General features: G+C 40.2%; 1 protein-coding gene across 2 annotated transcripts in view; it reads left to right on the top strand.

Annotated features, from left to right (window-relative positions):
- The window catches only part of EDRF1 (erythroid differentiation regulatory factor 1), a 411,894-nt gene that overhangs the window by 241,949 nt on the left and 156,474 nt on the right, over positions 1–13,471 (top strand). For both annotated transcript variants that reach the window (XM_078643521.1, XM_078643520.1), the window contains 2 exons: positions 3,169–3,316; positions 3,471–3,579. In XM_078643521.1, the coding sequence (XP_078499647.1) occupies positions 3,169–3,316; positions 3,471–3,579 (257 nt within the window). The remainder of the gene's footprint in view (positions 1–3,168; positions 3,317–3,470; positions 3,580–13,471) is intronic.

Raw genomic sequence — 13,471 nt, 5'->3', positions numbered from 1 at the left:
CACAAATAGAGAGTAAGGTATTATCTAATGTTACCTCTGTAAGCCTTTGGGGATCCATTGGACTCTGTGCACACTATACATTACTTTGGTAAGGTATATACAAAGACAGCTTCCTACAGAGAAAACGTCTACAGAAATGATAGATGGATATCGCGTCGACAGGTTTTTGCTAGCTAACCGGAGCTGCTGGTCTCAGAGAAGTATGGTTGAAAGCCACATCGTTCAGACCAGAAGTTCAGAACAAGATATTGTACATGCCATATGATGGGTAAGTATTGTCTGGCAAGTATGTGGACGATGCCTAACAGGCAATTAAAGCAGACATGGATATTGCAATATCTCTAGCTACCCTACAGATGAGAAAACTACCTTCTTGAGGTGGAATAGGGTTATTTGCATATAGAGGAGGATATCAACAATATAGATATAAGCAATATCAGCCCTTTCAACAACTGTATCGGTTTTGCATCCGCAACAGCAATTTAGACAACTGCCAACAGCAGCATGTACCAAATAAGCTCTGAGAAGGAAGCAACCTTATCGAGGCAGGGACACAGGTCGAAAACAGTGCCAAACTGAGGGTGCCGGTTACACCATATCCATCCCGCCAACCATTTGGGGCCAAAATCTCAAATTATTTACGTCAATGGAAACTGGTAACACCAGACTTAATCTCCTACAGTGATACCTAGATATTCATTCAAATATCACCAAACACTCCACTGAAGGGAGCACCCCAGCCTCATCTACATCTGCTCCAACAAGAAGTGCTAGCCATGCTCACAAAAGGAGCAATAAAGTACCTTGCTCCCAGAAAGTAATGTTTTTAACTGCATATTCTTAATAAGAAAGAAAACAGGAGAATGGTGACCTATTTTGTATCTGCGGAAGCTAAACAAGTACCTAAAAATATTTCTTTCACATGGTTATTCTTCAGGACGCCCTGCATCTTCTCAGTCACAAGGAATACATGTCAACTTACGACCTACTGGATGCCTACTGTCATCTCCATTCCCCCAAAACATTGCAACATTTTTAGATTCAGAGTGGCTGGCACACATTCAAAGTTTCCCCTTTTGGGCTGAAATCAGCTCCACGTATTTTTACCAAATGTGTAGCTCCTGTTGCAGCTCATTTAAGACAGATGGGTTTCCAGGTATTTCCATGCCTCAACAAAGCACCTAGAGCCTGTCTAGCACTGTTCAGCGACCTAGGTATTACCATCAATCAGCAGAAATTGTTGACAAAGCCCTCAAAGAAAATAACATTCCTTGGGAGCAGTACTGGATACAATTTAAGACAAAGCATTCTTACCACAAGAAAGGCAAATAAGACTCAAACTATTTGCGCAGGGATTATTGAAAAGAAAGTCTGTTTTGGTTTCCCTATTCAAGTCACTAATGGCGATGATGTCCTCTGCCATTTCGCCTTTTTTCCGCCTCAGAATGCGACCTTTAGAGAAAGAGTTGGACAAACAATGGATTCAGACTCCAGTATCATTCGATGACGTAATTCAGATCACTCCAAACATGACAGCGGCATTACCTTGGTGGATGAAGGATGCTAATCCGTTGACAGAATTAACTTTCCTACCTCAGATACCCAAAGTTGTTGTTACCACAGATGTTTCCAAGGGGTGTGGGGCGCTCACTTACAGGATTTAAGAATAGGTGAGAAATGGGCTCTGCGTCAAATGAAACAGCATAAAAATTTGTTATAACTCAACACCATAGCATTGAGTCGCCAATCATTCCTACCCAGGATAAAAGGTTCTTCAGTATTGACTCGCACAGACAACACCATGAGTATGCACCTTATAAGGAAGCGAGGGGTCACAAGATCTCTAGCTCTATTGCAGGAAGTGCAAGCAATGTAGAAATGGGCAAAACCACAACAAATGACCGTAAGAGCAGAACATGACGCAGGGACAAATAATGTTCTGGCAGATACACAGAGCAGAATCAGCTGTCACAAATGGCAAAACAACCAAGAAAGTATAGACTGAATATTTGATCGCTAGGGTAAGTTGAATCTCGATCTATTTGTAATGTAGGAAAATCAGAAATGCCAGTTTTATGCAAATTGGTACCCACAACAGGGGTCGCTTTGATAAAGCCTTTTCAAACAGATGGTCAGGGATCTTTGCTTTGATTTTTCCCCGATCCCCTTACTTCCAAGACTTCAGCTAAATGAAAATGGAACCATGCAGTATAATTCTGATTTCCCCGAGATGACCCTACCCGCATTGGTTCATCAAACTACTACTCTACTGGAGAAGACTCCCATTCAGCTGAAACTTCTATAACAATGAACCACAACAAAGTACTTTATCATTAAGCCTTGTTCTTTTCTATTTGTCCCACCTTCTGCTGTTGTGTCATGGTGCTCATGATTGTACAGGTGTTTTAACTACTAGCTATTCTGAATCAATCATGTGAATCTATGAAAGATACAATACTGGAGAAGAAAATTAGTTACTTGCCTGTAACTGTAGTTCTCTAGGATTGGCATCTTTCATAGATTCACATGCGACCCACCCTCCTCCCCGTAGTGGCTCCTCTTATTGTTATGTGATTACCTTTCCCACTACTGCTTGAAAATCTGAGGGATTGAAGCCTCTATGGGGAATGTTCTAGAGGGTGCTGTCTCCTAATTGGCTGAAGTTTAGTTCCTTATAAATGATGATAAGTTAATGAAGTGAATGTTTTCTACCCGCTATAGGCTAGGTGTAGTATTAGTATACTTTATCAATTTACAATTATACCCTGGAACACCCACTTTGACGACTGGGAATTATCCAAGCATGTGAATCTATGAAAAATGCCAATACTGGAGTACTACAGTTACAGGTAAATTACTCCTGTTCATATATTAAGACCTGGAGTAGGTTCATGTTTTCCTTAGTTTGTGTTGAGTGACAAATCTAATGTCTTTTGTCATTTGTTGAAGCAGTGCCATTTCACAGGATTTCATATGTTGTCATACTTGTGAAGTATGCATTTTGCCTTAATTTTTGTCCAGGACTTACCGTCATTGCTTCACCTAACAGCGTCATTTTCTGAAAATATATATGAAAACTCCTACAGGGGTGTTACTTTTTTTTTAATATAGATCTTTGATGTGTTTAATTTTTGTGAAAATAAATATTTATTGTACTTTTATTTACAGAAATATGAAATGATAAAAACAGAAGATATTCCCAATTTGGACAACTCCAACTTCTCAACAAAAGTGGTTAAAGATATTGCACAGAATATTTTATCTTTTCTAAAATCTAATTGTACCAAGGAAGGGCACACTTACTGGCTCTTTAAAGGTATTTGTTTATTATGTCTGATCATATTTCATTCATATGGTTTAATTGTCTGTCTCATAGTGAACTTTTAAGGTACATCATTCATTCTGTTGTTATCACTCCAGTTTCATTGTATGCTTTCATATTCTGATTTCATGGTATATATTTTTTTCAGCCAGTGGAAGTGACATAGTAAAACTATACGATCTCACCACACTTTGTGAGGAAACTGAAGATAAGTATCAAAATCCTTTCACCATGCCAGTAGCAGTCCTCCTGTACAAGTAAGTTGTTCTACTTTTTGAAGTCTTCCATACATGTTATTTTGCATAATGTACAAAACGATATATTTTTGGCCCTCCAGTTGCTAAACATTTGGATTACAGCCCTCCTTCATCTATCTGAGAAAAATACATTTATATAAAATAAGTTATGATATACCTATTACATATTACATGCATAATATGTATGTCAGTTTTGTTTGCAATTCCTGTTCAAATCTGTTGCTGCAGTATCATTTGAAACATCCAAACAATGTTAATGTAACATATCTCTTTACTCTTATTGCTTCCCATTGTTTTTGGGGGCATGGGAGGCATCATTTAAGAGGCTGATAGATGTGTCACAAATTTACAGATTTGTCTTCCTCTAAAACTGAATCTTCTAATGTTTTTGAGAGAAATTAGTCTCAAAGGTGTAGTGTTATATATTTAACAAAAAACTATTGTTGCATGGCTTTACACAAAATGCTGAAAAGTTGCAGATGCTCACTCTAGGAGTGAGCAAAATAATATACATGGAAGTGGAACATTGTGATTTCACAGGATTGTCCTGCCATCAACAGACCTGAGATGCAGCATGTCCTTTTGTTCTTTTCTGCTTTTAATGAGATGATGCTGTTAACCGTATTATGGAATAATCACCCCAGTGGGAAAGCCAACCTGTCAAGGACAGTGGCTCCCTAGTTTAGGCACAGTCACCCCCAGCCAGGCCCCATTACAACCAGTTCTGTTATATGTCCACCATCTTACACACAATTAGCTTAGATCTCACGGACAGGATTCCAATAAAACAGGGAAGGGGTAGTTAGGCTGGGATGCGTGCTTGCGCCCACATTATTTAGCCTCTGCATCAATGGGGCGGTGGAGTGGCTAACTATATGCAAGCACGACGGGCCTAAGTTCGCTGGGGTCCTTGTCCCGCTCCTTATGTTTGCCAGCGACTCCCTTCTCATATCCAGAAGCCCCATGGACCTACAATCTGAACTAGATTCATTTGCAGCCTTTTGCTCTGACAGAGGATTACAACTATATCCACCCAAGTCTACATACATGGTAATTAACCCACACCCTCTTTTAAAGGGTGGATGACCACGGAGGGTGCCCAGATAGACCAGATGAAAAACTTTGATTATCTGGGAGTCAGATTAACCGACAACTTAACATGGGGCCCCCAATTGGCCAAAAGCAAACCCATCCTCAACAGAGAGCAGTGGTAATAGGAGGAAAACTAAAGACCAAGACTGGTGGATCCGTGTCCCCTGCTTTCAAGGTATATAGAGCTATGGCTTTGTCAGCAGCTCCTTATGGGGCTGAGATATGGGGATACGTCGATGCAACCACACTACCGCTGCCAGAAAATAAACGTATAAGGGCCCTATTCAATCTGCCAGTAAGTACCCCCTTTTACCACTGAGATTTGATCTAGCACTCAACAGTATTCACTTGGTAATTGCTTTAAAACTCTTGCTGTATTGGGTATGTTTCTGATCAACTGTGTTTTTGGCTTCCTATAGGGAATCCCTAGTGTAACTAATTGCATGTGTTAAGGAGGTCCATACCATGTGGCTGAAGCACATTAAGAATTTATGCAGAATGGTCAAAATTGGAGAGCTATGGGATTCTTCCGCTAAAATAAATAAAGGAACTAACCAGAAATTAAAATGTAATGACTGGGAGAGCGTGATGATGCAGATCTGGAACGAACATATAGAAGGGAAGTCATCAGGACATTATTTTTATATAAATGTGTACCTAGTTTTGAATCCTATATGGATAGAATCTTCCCATATCAAGCTAAACGCTTATATGTTCAATTTAGATGTGTCGTCCTACAGTTAAGATCATTGACATCAAAGTGGAATTAAAACAGGGCGCCTCCCAAACTATTGCCCCCACTGTCCACAACACATGGAGACTGAGGCACACTTTCTTTTTTTGCCCAAAGTATATTTTACCCTAAAGAAAATGGGTTATTGTGTTGTGCAAATCATCGGTGTGAGACACTACTGGGAAGTACTAAGGATCCTAACGAGCGACACGAAAGAGCAAATTGTGTTCACTGTTTCCCGAGATCTGCTCCAGGCATGCAACATTACAACAAAGGTGATGCCTTCAACAGATCCCTAACTATACGGGTAGGAGCACAGTACAAATTGCCCTGTTTTGTTGCTCTTGCTAGTGTAAGCTAGGTGTGCTAGGAAGCAGGTCACAAAACAATGCAAATAATTGCAATCATTGTGAGAAGAAAGATAATGATTGAGACTGTATTGATATTACCGGCCCCAAACTTTTTTGGCACAGTTCAGTTTATTAACAATTATTTGAGTTATATAATGTTATGTGTTTGTTTTTAAACCTTTAAAACAATTGTTATGGTAACTTTTATATGATGTTTTGTATTTCAATGTATTTGCTTAATGTATGGATGTTATATGTTTATGGCTTTTTGTAGCCAAAATAAAGTAAATAATGATTGATTGAGATCGAACTGTAACATTTCTCTAAGGATATGCACCACATTTCAATGAAGCTGCCACAACCAAAAGACATGTGTTTATATAAAACAATAAGTGAATGGGGAGGGGCATTTGTGAAAAGTTTGTGCTCTAAAGCTCTGACCTGTATATTCAATTGTATTAGACTTTATTTCGGATATATTTCAATCCATAAAAGCACAAATACAATAAACATTTCATAGTAAATATTACCGTTACATTAGAATAAACGAAACATATTTCCAAAAAAAGAAAAAAAAACGGTTAATACAGATTTCTTTGAGTAAGTAGGCAAAATCATAAAAAATGCAGGTAGTACCAAAATACAATAAAGTGCGTTGGTGCAACATCTTTCAGAAATATATAATCACTCATCTAAGCACTTTCTTATTTTCACAGTCAATTTTAAAAATTCTATCACCTGGAGAACACTATCACTGTGCAAGAGCTGTAAGTACATGAGAGCAGGTCTTATTTGATTAAAATTTAATTTCTTTAAAAGGGTTACAAGATAGCGTTTTCGGGGGTATTCATAAAATCTACATAAAAATATAAAATGCAGCATATCCTGTGGAGACTTCCCGTCGCAGCCACAGGGAGCTGCAATTTTCTTAAAAATGTCCAGCTTTGGTCTAATTAAAAGATGATGAAAGATATTAAACCTGAACCTAGTCAGCAAAAATTTTTCATGGGAAGTAAAGGAGCATGTTAGGTATAGTTCCATACTATCACAAGTTCTTAACATGACGTATTTTCTAACATTAGGTTTCAAAAGCTCAACTTCTTCTCTTTGGGCCCTTCTATCCATATAAAAAGCGCTCTTAATTGCTGCCACATCACCCTTTACTATCTCACTTGGATTTTCAAACAGGTTCAGGCGTCCTAACTTCAGGAACTGAGACTTCAAATATTTAAGCCAGGGTACACACATTGCGTTATCATGTGATACAAGATCTTTCACTATCAGATTGGTTAACGGAATGTCATGATTTAACCATAAATTTACCCAACATGTTAGTGGTCTTAACCCAACTATGTCAGATAAATACTGACTTCCCAGCTCTTCATGCACCGCCAGATTCGATGTACTGGCTGGGACACAGAGCAGACGCTTTAGGAAATTATTTTCAATAATCTGTAAGTGATCACCGCTGACATAGCCCCATGTTTCACTGCCATAGACCGCAGTAGCTATTGATTTAGCGTTGTATAGTTTCATCATGGCAGTGTTTGGCTTTTTTCCCAATTTTGTAGCAAAATTAAAAATAGAGGCATTTACTCTTGTCATTTCCCCCTTCTTTCTTGCCACATGTGGGGCCCAGCTAAGCTTTGTATCAAATAAAACACCAAGATATGAGAATGTGTAAGTGATGGGGATCAGGACATCATCTAGTTTAAAAATAAATTTCTTTTTTGATGGGCGGCCAACATGCATTATATAAGACTTCGAATTGTTGACCATAAGATCCCTATTAGTCATAAAATCATTAAAAGCATTCAAAAGTGCCTGGAGACCCTTTTCTGTTCTTGAGATTAAAACCGCATCATCTGCGTATAAAAGTACAGGAATACCCCTCCTGCCAACTCTAGGACAATCTGATTTTACCTCCTGTAGTACGGCATCTAAATCATTAATGTAAAAATTAAAAAGAAATGGGGCCAGGATACAACCCTGGCGCACTCCCTTTTTAATACTAAAATTTCCCGTGGTTTCACCATTGGATGAAAACCTAACATTAGCTCTTGTATCACTGTGCAGATTCATCAAAAAGTCCACAATCCCCCTGTCAGCACCTTTCTCCTTCATGGTCTGCCACAGCCTTCCCCTGTTGACACAGTCGAAGGCCGATGACAGATCCATGAAGGCAAGGTGAACGGCTCCCTTCTGTACAACAGTATATTTACTCAATATGAGAAACAGGTTAAGACACTGTGTTATGGTTGAACGTCCTTCACAGAAGCCGTATTGGGATTTTGACATAATGTTATTATCAACAGTCCAGCTTGTTAAACGCTGTAATAATATTCTCCCCATGATCTTGACCATAGAATCTATAAGTGATATTGGGCGATAACAGAGAGCACTGCCCCGGTCTCCTTTCTTGAAGACAGGGACAATAGTTGACAATCCCCAAGACGTTGGACAACCCACTATACTGGCAGCATTAAATACTGCCACCAGAATGGGTGCCCAAAAGTCTGGATCTGATTTAAAAAGATCCGGTGGGATACCATCTGGTCCAGGAGCTTTGTTTGCTGTGAGTCCCTCTATGGCAACCAATACCTCACTTTTATCAAATTTAATATCGCCTCCCCTATCAACGGAGGCAGCATCAATGGTTACAGGATCCACTGTATAATACAGGTTTTTAAAATGACATTCCCACTCCTCCTTAGTAATGCAGCAATCAAGTCCATCACCTGAATCATCTACCAGAAAAGGTTTTTTAACTAGTGCCCAAAATTTGGTGCTGCAATTCAGGGTTGAAGGGTCAAGTATTTCATCCCAGGCCTCTCTTCTTAAGAACTCCTTGCGGGAAGCAATGACAGCCTGGTATTCCTTTCTACACAATTTTACATCCTCACGATTCTTCTGGGTAGCTGACAAAGCGGACCTAAGATTGCGTGCAGCTTTAGTGCAGTCATGGGAAAACCACCTCGGACCCACCTTCATCTGGCTCTTATTCGGGACAGATAGTAATTCTGACACCTTCTCCGATATGTTTTGATACGCAGCTAGAACCTGCCTGGGATCTCCACCATCAAGGGTACATTCTTTGATATCCTCTGTACAACTTTCAGCGATATTTTTATAGAGAATATCCGGAGAGACCATTGACCATTTAAGTCGCCTCCTCCCATCTGTTGTTCCCAGCCTACCTATGCTGTTATTCTGATTTGCCTTTTTTACCCAGGAACCTTTTAAACAGATTGTTAGAGGATTATGGTCACTAAATTCACTTGAAACAATGCTGAACGAATCTAGGAAAGTCTGCATCGTCAAGGAAACTAGCATGTGATCTATGAAGGTGCCCCTTCCGTGTCCTTTGAAAGTAGGGATATCAAAACATTTCACCGGGTCCCTGAGTGTCATAGCCAATGAAAGGTCGAAGTTATTCAACAGATCATTGCATGATTCCCCCTCCTCAGTGTGTTCCATATGGAGACCACCCATACGTTCACAATGCAGCTCTGATAAATATTTCTTCAGCGGATCACCACAAGGGTGCACATTAAAATCCCCCATGATCATGAGGTTATGGCCCAGATCTTTCAAAAAGCTGGAAACAAAATTTAATATAGAAATTTGATTCAAACCTGTCCTATCATGAGTAGCATTATAGAAATTCACCATGCCAACCTGACAGTTATCTCCAAATAGAACTAAGCCCATCATGCCTGTAGGCTGTGATTCAATTCTTCGTACCTTACATGATATTAAAATGGAAACAAAAATTACAAGTCCCCCCTTAGGCCTACCCCTTGTCGATGGTGTGGCTGGCACATAAAAGGCCTTGTACCCTTCCAAAAAGAAATCACAACCCACCACCCACGTTTCTTGTTGACAGATGATCATAAATTGTTTTATATAAATAACCCAGTTTTCATCTGACATTTTAGCAGCCAGGCCTGCAATATTCCAAGAAACAATATTACATCCAGATGCTTTAGCCTGAGAATGCTCTATGTATATAGGTTCACCTGTAGCCACAGTGCCCTGAGCCGCAGGTACCTCCCGTCAATCACACAGCTCAAGTCCAGACAGTACTTCGTACCTGTTCTGTGTATTAACATTAGACCCATACTGATAGCGACCAACACTATTAACCCTGTTATGGATTTCGTTCATACCACTTGAGCCACAGGGATTAGTGATGTTGTATGTAAATCGTGCTTCCTGGACTGGTGTCTGTGGTTCAAACACCCGCCTAGTTAGTCTTTGTTGAGGTGTAGGTTTGCACAAGTGTGCATAGAAATATCCCAGAGGGCGCACACAAATACTGTTCTCGTTGTAGACTAGTGAGGAGGCTCTCAAAAGAACAGTTGCCACATGCTGGGGATGTTTAAAATTTACGACAATGCAGTCCCCACTGCCCATCTTTTTGGAAGGACCTACCCAGTTCACCCGCCTAACTGCCATTATCTGTACTGAATAAGAAGAGGGAAAACCACAATTTTTATTAAGCCACGCCACTGTCTTATTTTTCAAAGAGGCGTGGGATTCATCATAAGGCGAGGCGGGATGAGCGCCACAAGGTGGCACATTGGTCAACACTGCCACAAACGATGCACAATCAGGTGGTAGATTTAGGTATCGATTATACCTGGGGGATCTAGGGGCTATACCACTTTGAGGGACTATATTGGGTTGTCGCCGCGAAACAGCTGCCGCTGGGGCGGCTGGTGTATTTAAAGCCTCATTCCCATTGGCAGCTGCTACAACGGTAATCCCCTTGTTTAAATGATCTTTAGCTTTCACTGCATCCTGCCCTTTACCACCCAAATTTACGATACCATTAGTTGGTGCACTCAGGTGTGCAGATAACAAGCCGCCCAGCCTGTCTACTTCCGTGACCAGATTCTCAATCTTGTTGGTTAGAGGTTTAATTAACTCCTCTATCTTCATTGTTAGTATTGCTTCGAGATTTTTAATGAGAGAAGCAAACTGATCAAGGTTCGAGTTAACACCAGTATCGTTATTTCCTGTAAATACAAAAGGGGTTATGGCAGGGCTATGCGGAACTTTCCCGTCCTTTTTTTTAGTGTTAGTATTATGCTTCCCTATCCCTTTTTGATGAGCTATCCTACAGGTGCGCATTGGCCTGATATCAGGCTGGGCCTCATTTAGCACACCTATTTCTTCACTTGGCAAAACATGTTGATCAGAGTGAACCTCAATACTCACTGTTATGAGCATTGGTTGTTCTACTATGGTGACACCATTCGTGGCCTCAACATCTACAGTCATTCTGGTGGGAGACAGTTCTGGCAGATTCACTATCACAGTGCCCTTCCCTAAAGAAGCACGTCTTTCATTATTTATCTGGTTTACTTTCTTGACCAAATAGTTATCCAAAGTAGCAGAACCCACTACTGGATTAACGGTTTTGGATTTAGACATATTAAACAATTGTGACACCAGATATACACTCAGATAAAACCACTACTTACTCCTAAGAAATATAACTAAATAAGAAATAAAGTCTCACGTGATTAATACACAATAAAAGGCTGGATGAAATGATATAAGGTCCCTGGCCCAGTCCAGTCTCCTCAGGCCTCTGAGGGCCACAGAGGGCCCGCCCTTTGCCCGGGCTTAGACCGGCGCGTCCCGCGCGCGTCCCCGCGGGACGAGGGGCTGACGTTGCCTTTATGCGCCTCCTGGCGCTATTACTGCGTCACTGGTGGTGGTGGGAGGGGCCCCGGCGGAGCCAAGCCCGGCCGGGAAGCAGGCGGAGCAAGGCCCGGCCCTTAACTGATGGTGCTGCGCGTTGCGGCGGAGCAGAGCCCGGCCGTGTCCAACAGGTACCTTAATCACAGTATATTTTACCCTAAAGAAAATGGGTTATTGTATTGTGCAAATCATCGGTGTGAGACACTACTGGGAAGTACTAAGGATCCTAACGAGCGACACGAAAGAGCAAATTGTGTTCACTGTTTCCCGAGATCTGCTCCAGGCATGCAACATTACAACAAAGGTGATGCCTTCAACAGATCCCTAACTATACGGGTAGGAGCACAGTACAAATTGCCCTGTTTTGTTGCCCATGCCAGTGTAAGCTAGGTGTGCTAGGAAGCAGGTCACAAAACAATGCAAATAATTGCAATCATTGTGAGAAGAAAGATAATGATTGAGACTGTATTGATATTACCGGCCCCAAACTTTTTTGGCACAGTTCAGTTTATTAACAATTATTTGAGTTATATAATGTTATGTGTTTGTTTTTAAACCTTTAAAACAATTGTTATGGTAACTTTTATATGATGTTTTGTATTTCAATGTATTTGCTTAATGTATGGATGTTATATGTTTATGGCTTTTTGTAGCCAAAATAAAGTAAATAATGATTGATTGAGATAGAACTGTAACATTTCTCTAAGGATATGCACCACATTTCAATGAAGCTGCCACAACCAAAAGACATGTGTTTATATAAAACAATAAGTGAATGGGGAGGGGCATTTGTGAAAAGTTTGTGCTCTAAAGCTCTGACCTGTATATATGCAAAAACAGTTCTATGTTCTTACATTTGTTAAAGCCTGAATAAAATTCTGCCTTAGAAGGTATTTTCAGTCAAATACTTTTCACAGTATGTTGTGACACTTTTTAATCCACTTGTTCATCTTTTAAACACAAAATGTGGCTGCTAACTTCGGGCCATAATTCTGAACTATTGCCTCTTACCGAAGCACACTCAACAGCAACCTTTCCATGGCAACCGTGCACTGCAAGATTGTTTTTGTTTATATTCATCAAATTTCCATAATTCTCCTTTATACTTTCTTCTTCAATATTCTTAACTGATGAATACTCTTCCCCTGGGATGGATCTAGTTGCTCTTTTACAAAGAGAAACATATGCTCTTAAAATAGCTTATTATTTTAGTATGCCTGCCTGCCTAAGGGTACCGTTAACTGAATGTATTTGTTTTACATTATTTTAAAAGCAATCCAGCTACAATTATTAAGAAAAAATAGCAAATCCGGGCTTTAAAAAAAAAAAACATGCAATCAGTTTGGGAACAGTCTTTTAAGAGCTTATATTGAAAATGCATCCAAGCTCAGCTTCCAAGTAATTCATACCACTGGCACAGGTAAAGAATGCCCTGCTGTCAGAAAGTGTCAGAAGATTCTTAAGGTCAACAAGAGATTTACTGCATCATAAACCAGCATTGGGTCATAACCTTCCATATTTCCTAGTGGAGGCCTTTCTTTCAAATCAGAGCATGCTGACTTGATACCCATTCGGGGCAATTGAAAAAACAAAGTGATGGCAATACATTTGTGTTATGAAATCCTATGGTGCCTCGTAATGTTTTTACCTCAAAGATCTCTCATTTAAGACCACCATTGATGTCGAAGCATATACCCTTGATGCATTCAGGTTTGAGGGATTTTTAATTGAGAAGAACTTTAACCTCTTTTTACTTTTTCAAGAGCCTATAATCTCTTAGGGGAAGTGCTGCGTCAAAATCGATTACACCTGAGCCACCACCTAAGAAGAATCCATCGGTTTATAAACACAAACCAGAGTAGATTACACTTGCAGGTCATTCACTCTCATGGTCAGACATTTTTTTCCAGCTAGCAGAGGGCACAATCTCATAAAAGACAAAAGAGGTTGAGTATTGTGTAAAACTGATATACCCTGTAGTTGGAGTCCCTTGTGCCAGCTGTTC

This window comes from Lissotriton helveticus, chromosome 5_1, assembly GCF_964261635.1.
Source record: "Lissotriton helveticus chromosome 5_1, aLisHel1.1, whole genome shotgun sequence".
Taxonomy (NCBI): domain Eukaryota; kingdom Metazoa; phylum Chordata; class Amphibia; order Caudata; family Salamandridae; genus Lissotriton; species Lissotriton helveticus.
Note: the sequence above shows the minus strand (reverse complement) of the source record. Positions and strands in the feature narration are given on the sequence as shown.